The sequence below is a fragment of the Hyla sarda genome, chromosome 2 (assembly GCF_029499605.1).
Source record: "Hyla sarda isolate aHylSar1 chromosome 2, aHylSar1.hap1, whole genome shotgun sequence".
NCBI classification, from domain to species: domain Eukaryota; kingdom Metazoa; phylum Chordata; class Amphibia; order Anura; family Hylidae; genus Hyla; species Hyla sarda.
In genome coordinates this window covers 261,404,846-261,427,671 of record NC_079190.1, presented here as the reverse complement: position 1 = coordinate 261,427,671, position 22,826 = coordinate 261,404,846, and the positions used below count along the sequence as shown (strand labels likewise).

At 42.8% G+C, this 22,826-nt stretch overlaps 1 protein-coding gene across 1 annotated transcript; it reads left to right on the top strand.

The window, feature by feature from the left end:
* The first annotated feature begins 11,375 nt into the window (after positions 1-11,375).
* On the top strand, positions 11,376-22,504 carry RSRP1 (arginine and serine rich protein 1). Its single transcript, XM_056557066.1, has 6 exons — positions 11,376-11,607; positions 11,912-11,958; positions 12,924-13,520; positions 15,959-16,050; positions 21,319-21,384; positions 22,023-22,504. The coding sequence occupies exons 1-6, from the start codon at positions 11,549-11,551 to the stop codon at positions 22,185-22,187; spliced, it is 1,026 nt and encodes a 341-aa protein (XP_056413041.1). The 5' UTR covers positions 11,376-11,548; the 3' UTR covers positions 22,188-22,504.
* Positions 22,505-22,826: the final 322 nt, after the last annotated feature.

Genomic DNA, 22,826 nt, shown 5'->3' with positions numbered 1-22,826 from the left:
TATGTATCTAGGTAAGTTGACATGTAGTTTTAAATATATCCAGGTAGGTTGGAAGCTAGGTAGGTAGCCAGTATCAACTCTATGGTTATATGCTTATATGGGTCTCCCATACTTAATAATCAAAAATAGAACACTTTGGAGACCTTAAAACTTCACTTTCATTATAAACTATTAAAACTATAGCACCTCTACAACATTCCATAAAAACTCTGAATGTGATGGCCACCACCAGCTACCGCTCATACCCGCTTCTTAATGGTCCTGCAATGTGGCTTTTGGTCACAATACACAGTGTTACTTCACACTCACTCTCTTGGACCATTTTCACATAGACACGCTAATATCCAATTACTTCTATGAATGTTTATTACTTCTTTATATTTTGCAGTACAATTATATGTCAGTTAATGTCCTTTGTATGTTTAGGTCACAAATAGAGCAACTGATGGAGTGCACTTCATAAACACAAGGTGCATAACTTTGCCTTGATCTCACGATCCTTCTTGTATAATTGCACAAAGTCCTGTCTATTACGTCGGGTCCCTATATTAGCACCAAGTAATATATTCACTGTTCACTTTATTGCAAATGTCCCAACACTGCTCTATTGCACTAGTGCCCCCACAGCCCTACTATATATCTCGCCCCCCGTAGCGCATTTATATGTGTTCCCCCCCACAGCACATTTATATATGTTCCCCCAGCAGCGCATTTATATATGTCCCCCCCCCCCGCAGCTCATATATATGTTCCCCCCGCAGCACCATCATAAGCCCCCAGCAGCGCTATGAATGAAAAGAATTCTACAGCGGCACATCTGGCCAGGGCGATGTGCTGCTGAAAGAACTTCCTCTGTAGCACAACAGCTGATAAGTACTGGAAGGATTAAGATTTTTAAATAGAAGTAATTTACAAATGTGTATAACTTTCTGGCACCAGCTGATTTAACCCCTTAACGACGCAGGACGTATATTTACATCCTGCGCCGGCTCCCGCGATATGAAGCGGGATCGCGCCGTGATCCTGCATCATATCGCTTCGGTCCCAGCGCTCATCAACGGCCGGGACCCGCGGCTAATACCACACATCGCCAATCGTGGCGATGTGCGGTATTAACCCTTTGGAAGCGGCGGTCAAAGCTGACCGCCGCTTCTAAAGTGAAACTGAAAGTGACCCGGCTGCTCAGTCGGGCTGTTCGGGACCTCCGCGGTGAAATCGCGGCGTCCCGAACAGCTGACCGGACACCGGGAGGGCCCTTACCTGCCTCCTCGGTGTCCGATCGACGAATGACTGCTCCGTGCCTGAGATCCAGGCAGGAGCAGTCAAGCGCCGATAACACTGATCACAGGCGTGTTAATACACGCCAGTGATCAGCATAGGAGATCAGTGTGTGCAGTGTTATAGGTCCCTATGGGACCTATAACACTGCAAAAAAAATAAAAAATAAAAGTGTTAATAAAGGTCATTTAACCCCTTCCCTAATAAAAGTTTGAATCACCCCCCTTTTCCCATAAAAAAAATAAAACAGTGTAAAAAAAAAATAATAAACATATGTGGTATCGCCGCGTGCGTAAATGTCCGAACTATAAAAATATATCATTAATTAAACCGCACGGTCAATGGCGTACGCGCAAAAAAATTCCAAAGTCCAAAAAAGCGTATTTTGGTCACTTTTTATACCATTAAAAAAATTAATAAAAAGTGATCAAAAAGTCAGATCAAAACAAAAATCATACCGATAAAAACTTCAGATCACGGCGCAAAAAATGAGTCCTCATACTGCCCTGTATGTGGAAAAATAAAAAAGTTATAGGGGTCAGAAGATGACATTTTTAAACGTATAAATTTTCCTGCATATAGTTATGATTTTTTCCAGAAGTGCGACAAAATCAAACCTATATAAGTAGGGTATCATTTTAACCGTATGGACCTACAGAATAATGATAAGGTGTAATTTTTACCGAAATATGCACTGCGTAGAAACGGAAGCCCCCAAAAGTTACAAAATGGTGTGTTTTTTTCGATTTTGTCGCACAATGATTTATTTTTCCGTTTCGCCGTGCATTTTTGGGTAAAATGACTAATGTCACTGGAAAGTAGAATTGGCGACGCATAAAATAAGCCATAATATGGATTTTTAGGTGGAAAATTGAAAGGGTTATGATTTTTAAAAGGTAAGGAGGAAAAAACGAAAGTGCAAAAACGGAAAAACCTTGAGTCCTTAAGGGGTTAAAAAGAAAAAAATGTTTTACTGGCACCAGTTCAATTAACCCCTTAAGGACTCAGGGTTTTTCCGTTTTTGCACTTTCGTTTTTTCCTCCTCATAAATTTTCCACCTAAAAAATCCATATTATGGCGTATTTCTTGCGTCACCAATTCTACTTTGCAGTGACATTAGTCATTTTACCCAAAAATTCACGGCGAAACAAAAAAAAAAAATCATTGTGCGACAAAATCAAAGAAAAAAAACACCATTTTGTAACTTTTGGGGGCTTCCGTTTCTACGCAGTGCATATTTCGGTAAAAATGACACCTTATCATTATTCTGAAGGTCCATACGGTTAAAATGATACCCTACTTATATAGGTTGGATTTTGTCGTACTTCTGGAAAAAATCATAACTACATGCAGGAAAATTTTTACGTTTAAAAATGTCATCTTCTGACCCCTATAACTTTTTTATTTTTCCACGTACAGGGCGATATGAGGGCTCATTTTTTGCGCCGTGATCTGAAGTTTTTATCGGTACGATTTTTGTTTTGATCAGACTTTTTAATCACTTTTTAATGGTATAAAAAGTGACCAAAATAGGCTTTTTTGGAGTTTGGAATTTTTTTTACGTGTACGCCATTGACCGTGCGGTTTAACCCCTTAACGACGCAGAATGTATATTTACATCCTGCGCCAGCTCCCGCGATATGAAGCGGGATCGCGCCACGATCCTGCATCATATCGCTTCGGTCCCGGCGCTCATCAACGGCCGGGACCCGCGGCTAATACCACACATCGCCGATCGCGGGGATGTGCGGTATTAACCCTTTAGAAGCGGCGGTCAAAGCTGACCGCCGCTTCTAAAGTGAAACTGAAAGTATCCCGGCTGCTCAGTCGGGCTGTTCGGGACCGCCGCGGTGAAATCGTGGCGCCCCGAACAGCTGATCGGACACCGGGAGGGCCCTTACCTGCCTCCTCAGTGTCTGATCGACGAATGACTGCTCCGTGCCTGAGATCAAGGCAGGAGCAGTCAAGCGCCGATAATGCTGATCACAGGCGTGTTAATGCACGCCAGTGATCAGCATAGGAGATCAGTGTGTGCAGTGTTATAGGTCCCAGTGATCAGTGTGATCAGTGTTATCGGCGCTTGACTGCTCCTGCACGGAGCAGTCATTCGTCGATCGGACACCGATGTAAGGGCCCTCCCGGTGTCCTGTAAGCTGTTCAGGACGCCACGATTTCACCGCGGTGGTCCCGAACAGCCCGGTTGACTAGCCGGGATACTTTCACTTTCACTTTAGAAGCGGCGGTCAGCTTTGACCGCCGCTTCTAAAGGGTTAATACCGCACATTGCCGCGATCGGCGATGTGTGGTATTAGCCGCGGGTCCCGGCCGTTGATGAGCGCCGGGACTGACGCGATGTGATGCGGGGTCGCAGCGCGACCCCGCTTCATATTGCGGGAGCCGGCGCAGGACGTAAATATATGTATTAATATGACATAAATGTACGTCCTGGTGGGGAGGTACTTAGTGCACCAGGATGTACATTTACATCCTGTGTATGACCGCGAGCATTGGAGCAGTGCTCGCGTTATACACTGCGTTATAGGACCCGCCGGTAATGGCCGACATCAGTGATTGCGCGGATGTCTGCCATAAACCCCTCAGATGCCGTGATCAATACAGATCACGGTATCTGCGGCAATGCGCATGTTAAAATAGATGATCGGATTGCCCGCAGCGCTGCCACGGGGATTCGATCATCTGTAATGGCGGCCGGAGGTCCCCTCACCTGCCTCCAGCTGTCTCCCGAGCAGACCAGAGCAGAAGATCACCAATAATACTGATCAGTGCTATGTCCTATGCATAGCACCAAACATTATTAGACCGATACCGATTATATTATACCGATTACTATAAATAGTTCCCTATGGGGACATAAAAAGTGTTAAAAAAAAAGTTGAAAAATTTAAAAATAAAAAGTAAAAAAAATAAAAATCCCCTCCCCCCAAAAAAAACAAAATTGTCCCTTTTTCCCATTTTACCCCCAAAAAGCGTAATTCTTTTTAATAAACATATTTGGTATCACCCCGTGCTTAAATGTCCGAACTATCAAAATAAAATGTTAATGATCTCGTACGGTGAACTGCGTAAATGTAAAAAATAAAAAAAAGTCCCAAAATGCTGCTTTTGGGCACATTTTATTCCATAAAAAAAATTTATAAAAAGTGATCTAAAAGTTTTATATATGCAAATGTGGTATCAATAAAAAGAACAGATGACAGCGCAAAAAAGGAGCCCTCATACCACCCCATAAACGGAAAAAATGAAAAAGTTATAGCTGGTCAAAAATAGGGCGATTTTATATTACTGATTTTGTACAAAATGTTTGAGTTTTTTTTTTAAAGGGATACTCGGGTGAAAAACTTTTTTTTTTTTTTAAATCAACTGGTGCCAGAAAGTTAAACAGATTTGTAAATGACTTCTATTAAAAAAATCTTAATCCTTACAGTACTTATAAGCTGCTGAATACTACAGAAGAAATCATTTTCTTTTTGGAACACAGAGCTCTCTGCTGACATCATGACCACAGTGCTCTCTGCTGACATCTCTGTCTATTTTAAGAACGGTCCAGGGTAGGAGAAAATCCCCATAGCAAACATATGCTGCTCTGGTCAGTTCCTAAAATGGACAGAGATGTCAGCAGAGAGCACTGTGGTCATGATGTCAGCAGAGAGCACTGTGTTCCAAAAAGAAAATAATTTCCTCTGTAGTATTCAGCAGCTAATAAGTACTGGAAGAATTAAGAATACAAATCTGTTTAACTTTCTGGCACCAGTTGATTTAAAAAAAAAATAAAGTTTTACACTGGAGTACCCCTTTAAGCAGTACAAAAATAGAAAAGTATCTAGCCATGGGTATCATTTTAATCATATTTACCCACAGAATAAAGAACACATGTCATTTTTACCATAAAGTGTATAGTGTAAAAGCGAAACCCTCCAAAATGTGCAAAATTGTGGTTTTCATTTAAATTTCCTCCCTTAAAAAATAATTATTTGGGTTCGCCATAAATTTTTTGGTAAAATGAGAGGTTTCATTACAAAGTACAATTGGTCATGCAAAAAACAAGCCCTTATATAGATGGAAATATAAAAGAGAAAAAAACGAAAACACTAAAATAAAATTAGCCTGGTCCTTAACGATGAAGGACGTATATGTACGTCCTCCGCCGGTTCCCGCGATATGCCTCGGGGTCACGCGGTCTCCCCGCGTCATATCGGGTCATCCCGGCGGCTATCAACGCCCGGGACCCTCGGCTAATACAGGACATCACCGATAGCGGTGATGCCCTGTATTAACTCTTCAGACGCGGCGATCAAAGCTGACCGCCGAGTCTGAAATGAAAGTGAAAGTAACCCGGCTGCTCAGTCGGGCTGTTCGGTGAAATCACGGCATCCCGAACAGCTTACAGGACACCGGGAGGGCCCTTTCCTGCCTCCTCGATGTCCGATCGACGAATTACTGCTCCGTGCCTGAGATCCAGGCAGGAGCAGTCAAGCGCCGATAACACTGATCACAGGCGTGTTAATACACGCCAGTGATCAGCATGAGAGATCAGTGTGTGCAGTGTTATAGGTCCCTATGGGACCTATAACACTGCAAAAAAAAAGTTAAAAAAAAAGTGTTAATAAAGGTCATTTAACCCCTTCTCTAATAAAAGTTTGAATCACCCCCCTTTTCCCATAAAAAATAAAACAGTGTAAATAAAAATAAACATATGTGGTATCACCACGTGCGTAAATATCCGAACTATAAAAACATATCGTTAATTAAACCGCACGGTCAATGGCGTATACGTAAAAAAAAAATCCAAAATTGGTTGGGAAACGTTGTCTGTTTCCTAAGTCAGTGTTTCCCAACCCGTGTGCCTCCTGCTGTTTCAAAACTATAACTCCCAGCATGCACTGACAGACCATGCATGCTAGGAGTTGTAGTTTTGCAACAGTTGGAGGCACATGGGTTGGAAAACACTGAGTTAGGAAACAGACAGTGGTGTGGAAACACTGCGGTAGTCTGTTACCTATCTCAGTGTTTCCCAGCATGCCTCTAGCTGTTGCATAACTACAACTCCCAGCATGCACGGTCTGTCAGTGCATGCTGAGAGTTGTAGTCCCCCCCTCCATGTGAATGTACAGGGCGGGGGCTTACAGCAAGTTTTCGGCTTCAAGTTTGAGATCCGGCAATTTTTTACGCTGCAGCGGGAAACTCACTTTAACCCCACCCGTGTGAATGTACCCTAAAAACACTACACTACACTAACACAAAATAAAGAATAAACACTACATATACACTACATCCTTACATGTACACTACCCCACCGCCACCCCAATAAAAATTGAAAATGTCTTGTATGTCAGTTTTTCCAAAATGGAGCCTCCAGCTGTTGCAAAATAACAACTCCCAGTATTGCCGGACAGCCATTGACTGTCCAGGCATGTTGGGAGTTTTGCAACAGCTGGAGGCGCCCTGTTTGGGGAAAACTGACGTACAGTATTTTTGGTGGAGGAGGCAAATTGCGCTACACATTTTTGGTGGCTTTTTCTCCTTTTACCCCTTATGAAAAGGTAAAGTTGGGGTCTACACCAGCATATTAGTGTAATTATTATAAATTTTTTACACTAACATGCTGGTGTTGCCCTATACTTTTCATTTCATAAGAGGTAGAAGGAAAAAAAGACCCCCAAAATTTGTAACACAATTTCTCCCAAATATGGAAATACCCCATATGTGGACGTAAAATGCTTTGCGTGGCCCAGGACTGAGAGTGCCATGTACATTTGAGGCCAAAACTGGTGATTTGCACAGGGGTGGCTGCTGGTTACAGCTGTTCTGACATAAACGCAAAAAAAATAAATACCCACATGTGACCCCATTTTGGAAACTACACCCCTCACGGAACGTAATAAGGGGTATAATGAGCCTTAACACCCCACAGGTGACTGACAGATTTTTGGAACAGTAATCCGTGAAAATGAAAAATGTAATTTTTCATTTGCACAGCCCACTGTTACAAAGATCTGTCAAACGCCAGTGGGGTGTTAATGCTCACTGCACCCCTTGTTACATTCCTTGAGTGGAGTAGTTTCCCAAATAGTATGCCATGTGGTGTGTTTTTCGCTGTTCTGGCACCATGGGGCTTCTTAAATGAGACATGGCCCCAAAAACCATTTCAGCAAAATTCGCTTTCCAAAAGCCCAATGTTGCTCCTTCCCTTCTGAGCCCTCTAGTGCACCCACAGAGCACTTTACATCCACATATGAGGTATTTCCTTACTTGAGAGAAATGGGGTTACAAATTTTGGGGGACATTTTCACCTATTAACCCTTGTGAAAATGAAAAATTTGGGGTAACATCAGCATTTTCATGTTCAACTTTATTGGAAATTCGTCAAACACCAGTGGGGTGTTAAGGCTCACTGTACCACGTGTTCCATTCCTTGAGGGGTGTAGTTTCCCAAACAGAATACCATGTGGGGTGTTTTTTCGCAGTTCTGGCACCATAGGGGCTTTCTAAATGCGAGATGCCTCACAAAAACCATTTCAGCAAAATTCGCTCTCCAAAATCCCATTGTCGCTCCTTCCCTTCTGAGCATCCACATATTAGATATTTCCTTACTCGAGATAAATTGGGTTACAAATTTTGGGGGTCTTTTTCTCCTTTTACCCCCTATAAAAATAAAAAAATATGGGTCTACAAGAACATGTTAGTGTTTCTGCTGAACTTTAAAGCCCTCTGATGCCTTCCAAAAGTAAAAACATGTCAACTTTATCATGTGAACATAAAGTAGACATATTGTATATGTGATATATAATGTATATTAGCATATCTATTTTTCTTACAACCAGAGAGCTTCAAAGTTAGAAAAATGCAAATTTTTAAAAATTTTCATGACATTTTTGAATTTTTCACCAAGAAATGATGCAAGTATCGAAGGAAATTTACCAGTAACATAAAGTACTGTCACGAAAGTAAATGTCACGAAAAAAACTATCACGGAATCAAATTCATAAGTACAAGCATTCCAGGGTTATTAATACTTAACCTGTCCGCCCACTCCCTTTCTATAACTGTCCGATCGCCGAATGACTGCTCAGTACCTGAGATCCAGGCATGTGCTGTCAAGTGGCAGAATCAATGATCAATGGTTTCCTATGAGAAACGATTGATCAATGTAAAAGTTCAGTGTGTGCAGTGTTGTAACCCTCTATGGGAGCTATAACATTGCAAAAAAAAGTGGAAAAAAAAGTGAATAAAGATCATTTAACCCCTTCCCTAATAAAAGTTTGAATCACCCCACTTTTCCCATTTAACATGTTAAGGATCAAGGGCGTACCTGTACGCCCTGAGTCAGCTCCCGTTCTATAACGCAGGGCCACGGCATGGCCCCGCATCATAGCGGGTCGGGCCCGGCCTCTAACAATGGCATGGACCCATGGCTAATAGCGCGCTGCACTGATCGCAGTGTCACACGGTATTAACCCTTTAGATGCGGCGTTCAAAGTTGAACGCCGCATCTAAAATGAAAGTAAACTGCTCCCAGCTAGCTCAGTGGGCTGTTCAGGATCGCCATGGCGAAATCGCGGTATACCGAACAGCTGTAGGACAGCAGGAGGGTCCCCTACCTTCCTCCTTGCTGTCCGATCGCCGAATGACTGCTCAGTGCCTGAGATCCAGGCATGAGCAGTCAAGTGGCAGAATCAATGATCAATGGTTTCCTATGAAAAAACATTGATCAATGTAAAAGATCAGTGTTTGCTGTGTTATAGCCTCCTATGGGAGCTATAACATTGCAAAAAAAAAAAAAAAAAAAGTGAGTAAAGATCATTTAACCCCTCCCCTAATAAAAGTTTGAATCACCACCCTTTTCACATAAAAAAAAAAAAAATTGTGTAAATAAAAATAAACATATGTGGTATCACCACGTGCGAAAATGTCCGAATTATAAAAATATATCATTAATTAAACCGCACAGTCAATGGCGTACGCGCAAAAAAATCCAAAGTCCAAAATATTGTATTTTTGGTCACTTTATATATCATGAAAAAATGAATAAAAAGCGATCAATGAGTCCTATCAATACAAAAATGGTACCGTTAAAACCTTCAGATCACAGTGCAAAAAATGAGCCCTCCTACCGGCCCATACGCGGAAGAATAAAAAAGTTATAGGGGTCAGAACATGACAATTTTAAACGTATACATTTTCCTGCATGTAGTTAGGATTTTTTAAGAAGTACGACAAAATCAAACCTATATAAGTAGGGTATCATTTTAATTGTATGGATCTACAGAATAAAGAGAACGTGTCATTTTTACCGAAAAATATACGGCGTAGAAACAGAAGCCCCCAAAATTTACAAAATGGCGTTTTTTTCAATTTTGTCTCACAATGATTTTTTTTTTTCGTTTCGCTGTAGATATTTGGGCACAATGACTGATGTCATTACAAAGTAGAATTGGTGGTGCAAAAAATAAGCCATAATATGGATTTTTAGGTGCAAAATTGAAAGAGTTATGATTTTTTTAAAGCGCAACTGTCATGACATTTTGGTGCAATAACCTGCACACAGCCTTTGTACTGTGTGCAGGTGGTGGGTATAACAATGTTTTTACCTGAAATGTGGCGGCTTTCATGACTGCAAAAAAGGCTTTTATTCAAAGCCACTGACGGTCGGATAGGCGTGGTGCGAGGTACGTGATGCCCCGCAACCCCCACCCCACCCCCATGCCCACCCCGTATGTCCGCTCTGGGACCTCTGTGTGATTGACACACAGGTCCCAGCGCATGCGCCCTTCAGCTAATCTAACCTGCGCGCTGCTGTGTGTCATCCAGCAAGCACTCGCTCCCGCCGCCGTCTTCCTCCTCTGTAGGACCGAGCGGCGGGAGCGAGCGCTTGCTGGATGACACACAGCAGCGCGCAGGTTAGATTAGCTGAAGGGCGCATGCACTGGGACCTGTGTGTCAATCACACAGAGGTCCCAGAGCGGACATACGGGGTAGGCGTGGGGGTTGCGGGGCATCGCGTACCTCGCGCCACGCCTATCCGACCGTCAGTGGCTTTGAATAAAAGCCTTTTTTGCAGTCATGAAAGCCGCCACATTTCAGGTAAAAACATTGTTATACCCGCCACCTGCACACAGTACAAAGGCTGTGTGCAGGTTATTGCACCAAAATGTCATGACAGTTGAGCTTTAAAGGTAAGGAGGAAAAAATGAAAATGCAAAAACCCGGGTCCTTAAATGGGCAATGTCACCAAATTGGTTGCGGGCTGCGCGGCGGGGAGCGGGATTTGCGGCCATCACAGATATGCACCTATACAGTATGCCACCAATTGTTTCCCCACTACAACTCCCAGCATGCCCTGACAGCCAATAGATGTCAGGGCAAGCTGGGAGTTGCAGTGGGGAAACAGCTGGAGGCACCCTGTATAGGTGAACTAAGGGCGGAAGTGTGCCCCCCCAGCATGCAGTGACGTTGTGCCTGCTGGGGAAGTCTGCCTGGTAGTGACCACACTACCAGGCAGACAAAAGGCATTTTTAATATGTAAAAATAAAATAAAAATAAAGGTAGGGAGGGGGTTAGGGATGGATGGGCAATAGGCAGGGACAGAAAAAAGTTAAAAAGGGATGGTGGGAGCTACCCTTTAAGGGGTTAAGAGGTAAGGAGGAAAAAACGAAAGTGCAAAAACGGAAAAACCCTCCGTCCCCAAGGGGTTAAAGTGACAGTGGTCAGATGTGCAAAAAATACACTGGTCCTTAGGGTCTGTCCCCGAAGGGTTAATGGGTTAAAAAAAAGATATATTTTCCACCAGAGAACCCCTTTAAAGGGTTAATGATGATTGTAAGGCATTCTTCAATGATTGATGTGTATAGCTGCTTTAGAGGTACCTAGGGTATGGCTGGGTAGTGGTGTATACACCTGTGCTCACTATGTGGTTGGACTGACCATACACCATACTACACACTAGTTCACACAGTCCCAAAATAACTAGTTCACAAATCACATCTACAGTCGCAGCTTCGCAGCTGCTTCTAGAACTTTCCTACAACCTAATGATTGACACGAGATCATCCAATCAGCTGCCCACATACTTTTCACCAATCAGCAGCCGCCTGTCCATCTTCCCGCCCTGCTCGGCTGTTAGGATATAGCAGCTGCTCTAGAAGATTCTTGTCAGTGAAGTGAAGGCGACTCAGAGGTCGTAAAGGTGGTGTGCCGTTACTACCGCTAGCTGCGCTTTCTGGGTTTCATATTGCGACTTGCAGTGTCTGTCATGACTCGTACAGTCGAGTTGGAAATCTTGGACGCTGGAAACGACTCCTTGGGGAACAAGTAAGTGTCCGTTTCCTATCACCGAGGGTCGTGACTGTGAGCTATGCAAGTGGCCTTTTGCCCTATATTACATAGGTTTTGTGTTGGCGACTACTGGCCAGATAAGTGGTCGCTAGGTCAGACCTTAGCGTTAGTGTTGTGGCGAGCCGCCATCTCGGGGAGCGCCGCCGCCATTTTGTGAGCTGTTAAGGAGTTATGACGCAGCTGGAAATTCTCGCTTTTTCCTGCATCCTCCTGTTGAACCTGTAAGCGAATAAGCCGTGATGTCACGTGGCTTTAACAGAGTTTTCTCTTTGTTGTGTAGGGTTTCTGCAGATGCCACAGCTAGGAATTACAGTGATGGCAGTTCAGGTAAGTATCTGTTGGGTCACATGAAGTTTGGGGGGGGTGAATTGGATTATAAAATAAGTCATGAATATTTTGATAAAGAGGTCTTCTATGACCTGAAACACCTGAGGTATTTCATACTGTCATCCTTCTGATATTACTAAGGTGTCAGGTGACCTCTAGCTTAGGGTATGTTCACACAGGCACAACCTTGGTAATGGTCAACACAGAAGTAGTCCTGCCCTGCAGCTCCTTTAGGTGGAGGTTTCTAAGCCTATTCATGCAGACACCTAATATGATGATTGTGGGGTACCCACCGCTGGGGACCCCTGCTATCTCCTGCAGCACCCTCCTTCTTTTTTTTTTTTTTTTATGTAACTCTAATCATGGAGTTCTGATAGCTATCCCATTGTTTTTGTTCATGCAGCTATGCATGGCTGCCTATGAAGGAGCAAGTGACTATACATGTCTCCTCCTAAGCAGTACACTGTGCCCAAGCAACGGGCACAGGCAAAGTGGAGGAGGCATGATGACATGTATAGTCACTCGCTCCTCCATAGGCAGCCATGTGTGGCTAAAGGAACAAAAACCAGTGCATAAAGGGATGGGGAAGCTAGCAGAGCTCTGATTTCAGAGACCAGTGTCGCAGAGGAAGCTCACTGGATCATTGTCATAACTACTGTGACTTCACACAGGGGCGGAGTCTTGACGTCACGATACTTTCCCTGTGGTCGGGAGGCATAACTGAGAGCCTCCAGTGCTTATAGGTGGGTGCTGAATGCTAGATTGTGGCAGTCCCCAGCAGTGGTACCCCTGCGATCAGACATCTTATCCCCTATCCTTTGGATGGGGGGATAAGATGTCTTGGGGCTGGAGTACCCCTTTAATGACTCTTTATTGGCTGTTTGTGTAAAAGTGGTCATGGGGATAATACATTTATAATTTATTGCACTTAAAAAAAATGTTTTATTTTTTTTCTCAATTGACAGTCAAAGCTCGTAATGAGGAAAAGCCTAGTAAAGTGTATGAGAATGAGGCAAACAATAACAGGACAAAGGAGATGACTAATATTATGGATGATCTGAGTTTAAACTCTCCAAAAGATCGTCCATCTCGCTCAAGGTCTAAAACCCGGTCCATTAAGCGCAAGTCTTCAAGCTCCTCAAGCAGTTCAAGCTCTTGTTCCAGCTCATCTCGGTCCTCACATTCAAGAAGCTGGAGTAGGTCTCGCTCAAGAGAGAGACGATATCAGAGGAAAAGAAGCAGACGAAGCTCCAGGTCTTATTCTCGTGGCCGGTCTTACTCCAGAAGCTACTCCAGAAGTCGTTCAAGATCCTACAGCCCCCGACAGAGGAGAAGATATTCTGCTGCATATAGAAGATACTATAGATCCCCACCTAGATATAGGTCACGTAGCCGCTCACGTTCATATCATAGAAGCCGATATTCACGAAGCAGATCACCCTCCCGTGGTAGAAGGTATTACGGCTTTGTTCGACGTCCATATTCTCCTACTTACCGGTCTTATAGAAGTCGCTCAGGGACCCGCTCTCGCAGCAGAACACCATTGCGTTTAAGTGAAGAAGGTAAGTAATCTATTTAGCTGGCAATACTAGAATAAGGGTTTTCCCATTAACACTAAATGATGGCATTTACTTTAATGAGAGCTGAGTGCAGTCTCTTCACAACAAGCAGCCTCTTAGTCGTGGGGTGCTGGTTGTAGTAGTGGCATAGCCTAAGGATAAGCTATCGTTACTTTTTCTTACTGAGGTTTCTAAATGCTGATGCATTATGAAAAAAGTGTAACTTTGGTCAATATAAAACAGATGGTTAATTGTTTAACCAGCAACTTAAAGGCATACTCTAGGTTTTATTTTTTAAATCAACTGGTGCCAGAAAGTTTTACTGATTTTTGTAAATTACTTCTATTAAATAAATAAAAATCATAATCCTTCTAGTACTTATCAGCTGCTGTATACTACAGAAAATTTATTTTTTGTCTGGTCAGTGCTCTGACATGTCCATTGGGGATAATTAAGCTAGGTGCACTAGGAGATAGACTTAAAGCGTACCCGTCAGATCACACACATTTTTTTTTTTAATAGATCACTCAGTACCTTATCCTGACCATGTACATCTAATTTTTGTCTAGCACCTTTTTTATTTTATTTTTAACTTTTAATAACTGAATTCTTCTTTTAATAACTGAATTCCTCAAAGGGTGGGGGCGTGGCCTCACTGTGCAGGTCTCCGCCCTCTCCCTCACCTCATTATGCTGTCTGCTCACATCTCCCCTAGCATTAGCAAAACTACAACTCCCAGCTTGTCCTCACTGACAGTATCTGACATAAGCTGACAGTGGGAGGATCTTTCCTCCAGCTGAAGCCCTGCACTCACAGCTGTCAGTCGAGGAAGTGTATCCATGACATAGGTGTTGACTCGCTGACTCATGGACACAGCAGGGCTAGTATGTGTCCAAGCAGGTAGGGTGGGCGGTGGTTTGAATGGCTTTTTCAGGATGAAATACTGAATTTTCTAATGAAAGCAATTGCAAAACCTATTGGTTATACATGCTTTACAACATATCAAAAGATTTTGTATCTGACAGTGCACATGTAACCCATTTCTACAAACCTAGGTACCTGCTACTTAACTCTATCCTCCATCAGTAAAAGGCGCTGATGGTAAGAGCTGCCTCTCTAGTGTCCTTGCTACCAGAGCCATAAAGTGAACATTCGTGCTGCAAAAATCTCCCCGATACACTCCCATCCTGCATACTCCAACTTGCCCTTGGAAAGAAGATTCCATGCTGGCCCGCTAAGTCAAGGCCTTGTTCACATCTGCGTCAGAAACTGATGGATTCCATTGACTTTAATGGGGTTTGTCTAGCGGCCATTTATTTTGCAGGATCTGACCAGACAGTTACTGCTTTCAGCATTTGTTTGCTCAGGTCCCATTAAACTGGATTCTGCAAGGGAGTGGCAACGCAGATGGGAACATGAAAATTCCTCTGGTTATATACCATATTTATCGGGGTATACCACGCACCGGCCTATAACACACACCCTCATTTTACCAAGGATATTTGGGTAAAAAAAGTTTTTTACCCAAATATCCATGATAAAATGAGGGCGCGTGTATACCCCCAGGAAAGGCAGGGGGAGAGAGGCCGTCGCTGCCCGCTTCTCTCCCCCTGCCTTTCCTGGGGTCTAGAGCGCTGCTGTCGGCCCTTTTCACCCCCTGGTTATCGGCACCGCTGCCCGTTCTGTCCCCCTGACTATCGGCGCCAATAGCCAGGGGGAGAGAAGCGGCGCCGACAGCCAGGGGGAGAGAAGGGGCAGCGGCACCCATTGCCGGCGCCGCTGCCCCGTTGCCTCCCCCCATCCCCGGTGGCATAATTACCTGAGTCCGGTCCGCGCTGCTCCAGGCCTCCGTCGTGCGTCCCCGGCGTCATTGCTATGCGCTGAACGGCGCGGCGCATGACGTCAGAGCGCCGTGCATAGCAACGACGCTGGGGACGCACGACGGAGGCCTGGAGCAGCGCAGACCGGACTCAGGTAATTATGCCACCGGGGATGGGGGGAGGCAACGGGGCAGCGGCGCCGGCAATGGGTGCCGCTGCCCCTTCTCTCCCCCTGGCTATCGGCGCCGGCACCGATAGTCAGGGGGACAGAACGGGCAGTGGCGCCGATAGCCAGGGGGAGAGAAGGGCCGGCAGCAGGGCTCTAGACCCTAGGAAAGGCAGGGGGAGAGAAGCGGGCAGCGACGGCCTCTCTCCCCCTGCCTTTCCTGGGGGTGTATCGGCGTATAACACGCACACAGACTTTAGGCTAAAAATTTTAGCCTAAAAAGTGCGTGTTATACGCCGATAAATATGGTACTTCTTGATAATGCAATCTGATATTTAACCTGGTCCCACTGTCAAGGTCAATTGTAGCACTATTGCTTTTTGAAACATGTTTCTACAAGCAGGACATATTGGTAGTGAATTATAGCAGTCATTTTTATTCTTTTATCTTGGTAGAAAAAATGAAGTTATTAGAAATTGCAAAAATGAATGCATCAAAAGCCCTTGGAAAGGAGGTTGAGCTCCCTGAAAGCCTGAAGAGCCTTAAGGTAAGAACTTAAGAGAAGAATATCTACAGTGTCCTAGAGAAACATGCTAGTGTTGCCTATTTACTATTAGAATTTGCATGCAGACTGTCTTAGCCTTAAAAAATGAATTCGGTGATAGCCTGATTTCTCAAATGGCAGAAAAACTACCTATTTTACATATCGGCTACATTATCTTAAGTATGGTGTTCTGCCATGAGATCAGCAAAAAATGCAACCTGTGGTAACCCTTGTTCTCTTTACACCTTCAAAGCATTCTTCGGTTTAAATGCTTTTTCTATTTTCATAGACAAGAATATGAACACCAACCTTTGTGGATGAGAACCAGGTGGTAATGTTATGGTTGTCTAGGCACTTTTTGTCTTTTGGCAAAAGCTGGTGAGCGGAAACTGGTTCCGTGTAATCTGATTTGAGTTGTAAATATTTATCTATAGCAATCTACCCCTGACTCCCTCATACACGCTTCATCTACAGACTCCTGCTCCATTGGTCATTGTCCACTCTCTTAAAACTTAACAAATGGGATACTTAAGTGCAAAACAGTCCAATGTCTTGTTTCCCCTAAAACAAATTCTTAAAAATTATTTACACAAGAGAACTTTGCTTGTGATCTTTAACACTATTTTTGTCACATTGTGGCTTGTTGTGACAGTCCTAAGTATCCTAAATCTGTGTAGAGTGCATCTTGACTGTAAGCCCAAATATAAAAAAACAAAAAAACCCTTTCTATATGCCAAAGCCAGGTACAGGTAACCCTCATAACCTATTAACTATGTTCCAGATTAAGAATATGGAAGAAGAAGGCCTGCATCACTTTGGAGATAAGTTAATTGTGCTGTTCACCAACATTGACTTGTAATTCTTGACTTATTTTTACTGACAGAAAATTTATAGTTCATGGTTGTTTGACTTTAAAACAAATACTTATTTAAAAAAAAAAAAAAGAAAAAAGCCTTATTAGGTTAAACGGTCTGTGTTGAAACAGATGTTCAGTAGTTTTTCCCTCTTAGGGCAGGTTCACATTAGTGTGGAGCTCTTTTCAGGGGAACTCCTTTTGTGTAGTCTGTTTCAATGACAGGAGTTCTCAACTAATCTGCAAAACTGACACCTGACTTGACCTATTGGTGTCTGTTGTGCAACATGTCCATTGGTTTGTCACCGGAATGGACTGACAGATCATGAACAGGGCTCCGATGCCAGTGTGATCTCTTCCTTAGCTGTGCTGTCTGATAAGGCTTAGTAGAAGATAGTTGTACAAATAAGTATTCACAGCTTAGGTTATGTTAACATCTGTTAGAGAATTGATTAAATGGCAGGACATTTTTAAAGCATATCTTTAAATAAATGCTACTTGGGCAAGGTGACAGACCTCAAAAAATTTACAGAAAGTAAAACATAGAAACTGACTGGAAAATTGTGTTTTAGTATTCGGCTTCAGTGTACTCACATGAGAGCGCATCCGCAATGTATTTGACACAACAGATGCGCTGCCGGCACACAGGGTTACGACATATCGAGCGCCCTGCTGTAAGTCTCTGCTTGTGACTGTCAGCAGGAAATCCACAGTTGAGTGGACACACAGCTATGGCGGCATCAGCAGGGAGCTCACTCTACAGTTTATTCTGCCTGTGTGAACATAACCTTAGTGCTCACACGTGCATATTTTTGCTCTAGATTTGCTGCTTACTGACTTCAGTGGGCTGCTAAAGCAAATCTGCAGCAGAAAATAAGCACGTGTGAATGTACCCTCAATCGGTAAAACAAGGAGAAAAGTAAAACCAGATCCTGCTAAATGAGAAACTGAGACTGCTGGGAACTGTTCATGTGCCTTATGCAACAGACCCTGAGTTCTGTTCTGCAGTAAATGGATTCAAATTGATTCTCTGAGACAGATGTAAATGGGGCCTTAAGGGAACAAGACTAAGTGGTGTAGACTGCTCGGGTCCATGCAAGGAAATGGATGCATATGGACACAGTTACAGAAGTCCCCGCCATTACAGATTACTGACTTTTGTGTTTTGATGTCTTATTTTGCCTTATTTTGATGTATTTTGTTACTTGAGAATAGAACGAGTCAGTTAGTATTCATATGGAACGCCTTTGTGTAAAATATGATGCTTTACATGGCATACTAATGTACAACTGTGTTCATGAGCCCTTTTTTTTAAGAGAATCGGACAGCTGGTTTACCCTCACTAAACCCAATAACTTGGGTTATAGTGCTGGTGAAGAGCTCTTAATGCTGGCTCATGTGCAAAGTTATGGTAATACTTTTATTCATGTTGTGCAATATTAATAAAAGTGTTAGGCTGCTTTCACACTGAGCATTCATCCGTTATTAAATGTCCATTTTCTGTGTAAAAAAAAAAACAGACATTTAATAACGGATGAAATAACAGGTGCTAACTGCTGAATAGTCATCCGTTAAGACCTGTTATCCCTAATTTATGGCTGAACACCTCTGCCTACAGACTCGCACAGCTGGGACTACTACTACTCCCATCATGGAACACTTATTTCCACAATGGGAGTAGTAATTCCCTGGCTGCTGGAGTCTGCTGACAGCTGGGAAGGCTACATTAGTTTGTACTAGAAACCCATCATGGAACAGTCTGTTCCATGATGGGGGTTGTAGTACAGGGGCTGAGGGATTGATCACACCGGGTTTCACTTGAGACCCGATGCGATCTGAAGTTATTAAGCAGGGGAGCGAGCGGCATGCTCCGCAATCTTGCGATGTATCAGTGTGTCTTTAACTTTCATTTTTCTATCCCCCCGCGGGGAGCCCTGGATGGTCGGTACTGAGGAGCCAATCAGGGCTCCTCAGTACCGTAGCAGGGGCCATATCTATATTAAAAGCGCTGTGGGGGGCAAGAGCCTATATATCTAGCCAGCACCGCATTAGATATGACCCCCGCCGGCGCATTAACCCCTTAAGGATCAAGGACGTACCAGTACGTCCTTGGTCCTGCTCTTCTGATATAACGCGGGGTTACACAGTAACCCCGCGTCATATCACGGCGGGCCCGGCGTCATAGTGAAGCCGGGACCCGCCTCTAATAGCAGAGCTGAGCCGTGCGGCTGAAAGTGAAAGTTGCCGGCTAGCTCAGTCGGGCTGTTCGGGATAGCCGCGGCTAATCGCGGCATCCCGAACAGCTGACAGGACAGCGGGAGGGCCCCTTCCTGCCTCCTCGCTGTCCGATCGCCAAATGACTGCTCAGTGCCTGAGATCCAGGCATGAGCAGTCATGCGGCAGAATCGTTGATCACTGGTTTCTTATGAGAAACCAGTGATCAGCATAGGAGATCAGTGTGTGCAGTGTTATAGGTCCCTATGGGACCTATAACACTGCAAAAAAAAGTGGAAAAAAAAGTGAATAAAGATCATTTAACCTCTCCCCTATTAAAAGTTTGAATCACCCCCCTTTTCCAATAAAAAAAAAGCAGTGTAAATAAAAATAAACATATATGGTATCACCGAGTGCGGAAAAGTCCGAATTATAAAAATGTATCATTAATTAAACCGCTCAGTCAATGGCGTGCACGCCAAAAAATTCCAAAGTCCAAAATAGTGCATTTTTGGTCACTTTTTATATCACTTAAAAATGAATAAAAAGCGATCAATAAGTCCTATCAATGCAAAAATGGTACCGTTAAAAACTTCAGATCACGGCGCAAAAAATGAGCCCTCATACCGCCCCATACACGGAAAAATAAAAAAGTTATAGGGGTCAGAAGATGACAATTTTAAACGTATTAATTTTCCTGCATGTAGTTATGATTTTTTCCAGAAGTCCGACAAAATCAAACCTATATAAGTAGGGTATCATTTTAATCGTATGGACCTACAGAATAAAGATAAGGTGTCATTTTTACCAAAAAATGTACTGCGTAGAAATGGAAGCTCCCGAAAATTACAAAATGGTGTTTTTTCTTCCATTCTGTCGCACAATGATTTTTTCTCCTGTTTCGCTGTAGATTTTTTGGTAAAATGACTGATGTCACTGCAAAATAGAATTGGTGGCACAAGAAATAAGCCATCATATGGATTTTTAGGTGCAAAATTGAAAGGGTTATGAAAGTGCAAAAACAGAAAAACACTCCGTCCTTAAGGGGTTAAAGGTTTTTCCTCCTCACCTTCAACAAATCATAACGCTTTTATATTTTCATCCAGACTAGTATGAGGGCTTGCTTTTTGCACGACCAGTTGTCCTTTGTAATGCATTCACTCACTTTACCATAAAATGTATGGCGCAACCAAAAAAATACTATTTGTGTGGGGAAATTAAAAAGAAAACCGCAATTTTGCAAATAGAAGCACTTTGGGGGGCAGATAACGCGATATGTCTGCCCTTTTTATATACATATACCCCTGCCGCCATATGAAAAAGTATTTCTATTAGCAGCGCGTAGTGCCGGCACCTCTTCTGAGCATGCTCAGAAGTAATAACTAATATTATAAACTGGGTGCAAACGGATGACATAAAGGCTCATCCGTTAAAAATAACGGGTGTTAATTTACGTTTCTTGTGACGGAAGAAAAATTTGCATGTGCTGTTATTTCTTCCGTCACAACTAACGGCCGTTATTCATGATGGACTTTAACGGGTCATAACGGATAATCAAAAAATACCATAGACTTTAATGGGATTGTTCAACGGCCGTTTAACAGGGCTTTTCTAGCGGACGTTTGTAACGGATGAATTTTTTTTGTGTGAAAGCAGCCTTACTCTAACATAACACGGCAAAAAAAGCCACAGATTAGTGACCCCTCATTTTACAGCTCTTCACCCACACTATAACTCAGTATATTGGGTTTAGTACGGCTGAACCAGCTGTCAGTTTCTTTTTAATGATTCACGTGGACTCAATATACATATACAGCATGTTGATGCTGTCTGTCATGCAATTTTAACTTTTGTATTGGAAGTCCTTGTTCAGTAAAACCTCTATCCAAAAGTAAACCCAGCATTTGTTTAAATGCTATTCAGAATTCATGAGTGAAACAGAAATTTAGTGTTCAATATTTTAACTCTTATACCATACAGTTTTTCGGGGTTGGGGGGGGGGGGGGGGGGGGATACTGTAGCTTGCAAACATAGATGGCTTTCAGTAGCTCTGAAAATCTGGCATACATGCTGGGAAAGCATGTATTACAGACTGCAAAATGCAGTATGAATGGGTCTTAAATGTAGTTGTATCATGTAAGTACACCTAGCCCCATAAAGCGAAAAACATTTATGTAAAAGCCTTTTTCTGCTTTTGTTTATAGCAACCCAAAACAGAAAACTCAACAGGCAAAAAAGAGAGAACTCGCCACCACAGTTCTTCTTCACATGTAAGTTTAACCTTTAGTTATTTGGTAGGGTAAGGGTGCATTCACACCACATTCTAGCTATACGGGGGGCCGGATCCGGCTGGGGGCAGTGAAAACCAGGCACTCCTGTATACCAGCCTTGCCCCTTCTCATTCATTTGAATGAGCCGACTGGAGTCAAATAGTGACTCTGGTCAACTCACTTTTGCCCATATCTAGTTTTCTGACCGTACTGGAAACAGCAGCATACCAGTCTGGTCAGAAAACCAAATATGGGGCAAAAATCGGGCAACCGGAGTTACTGACCCCAGTTGGCTTTCAAATGAATGAGGGGGGCTGCATTGGTCTGGCTTGGATACAGGAGTGCCCGGTTTTCACTCTGGTTCACACCACGTTTAAGCTATACTGTGTGTGACCAATCTGATCTGTATGTAACAAGCAAAATGTTTTTTTTTTTTTTTTTTTTTTTTGTACAAGGAAATGCAGAATGTCTAAATTGCTGCTATTCAACTTGTTTTAACAAATTTGTACCAAAAATAGTAAATGCTACACAAAATACAACTCTAACTAAATGTCTGACACTTAAAACCAGTAGTGACAGGCACATAGGGAGAATTATTTTTATTTCTTTCCTAATAAGGCGTGTTTTTGTCTTTTCAGAATTCTGGTATAAAGGTGGAAGATAAAGAAAGTGCTCTCCACGAACAAGTAACTGAGCTCAAAACAAAAAGTCCTTATGTGCTCTGGCGTCCTGTGACCAGCGAAGCAAAATCCTTTTCTAAAATCTTATCTCCAAAACATGCACATACAAGCAGAGAAAGATAGTGGTGTTTGGCTATTTTGTACATTTGCAATTTCTTATATTTAGATAGTTGTACCTAGGGAATTGGGGCTTAATACAGATCTTGAGGGTGGCTTATACTGTAAGTTATTGAATATTGGGTCTTATTTTTCAGATGTGGCCTAATTCAAGGTGGACAGCATATTCAGGTGGGAAGTATATATATTTTTTTTCTGTAAATATTTGTACCATAAGATTATATATTTGAAGATAAATGAGTCATCATATTTTTGTTTTCTTATGATAAAGCTATACATGTTCATGCTCATTGTAGCTTACAGTTGAGACTTTTTTTTTTCTCCATACTATGACCAAAACAAGTCTTTTGTATTTTTTGAAAAACTGTTCTTCATACTGTTCCATTGTTGCCATTGCTTTTGTTTAAGATTAATAAAGATGTATTTTCAATAAAAAACAAAGCAGTGTGTGTCTACTATAATCTAAAAAGAAGTAATTGTTGGTTTACTACCAGCCAAACTGGGATTAAAGGGGTGAGGTGATAGAATCAGTGGACCAAAAAAAGTCTGTGTGGAAAGTACTTTTTCTTGCACCATTCACTGATCTGTTGGGATGGGTGGGGAGGAGACAGTGTTTTTTCTTCAATTTCCTGTTACAGCATATTT

What these genes read in the sequence shown, in the direction of transcription:
- RSRP1 (XM_056557066.1), top strand. Translation starts at nt 11,549, where the DNA reads ATGACTCGTACAGTCGAGTTGGAAATCTTGGACGCTGGAAACGACTCC. An exon ending in TTACAGTGATGGCAGTTCAG is followed by an intron (nt 11,959 to 12,923) that starts GTAAGTATCTGT and finishes CTCAATTGACAG; the next exon opens with TCAAAGCTCGTAATGAGGAA. An exon ending in ATTGCGTTTAAGTGAAGAAG is followed by an intron (nt 13,521 to 15,958) that starts GTAAGTAATCTA and finishes TTATCTTGGTAG; the next exon opens with AAAAAATGAAGTTATTAGAA.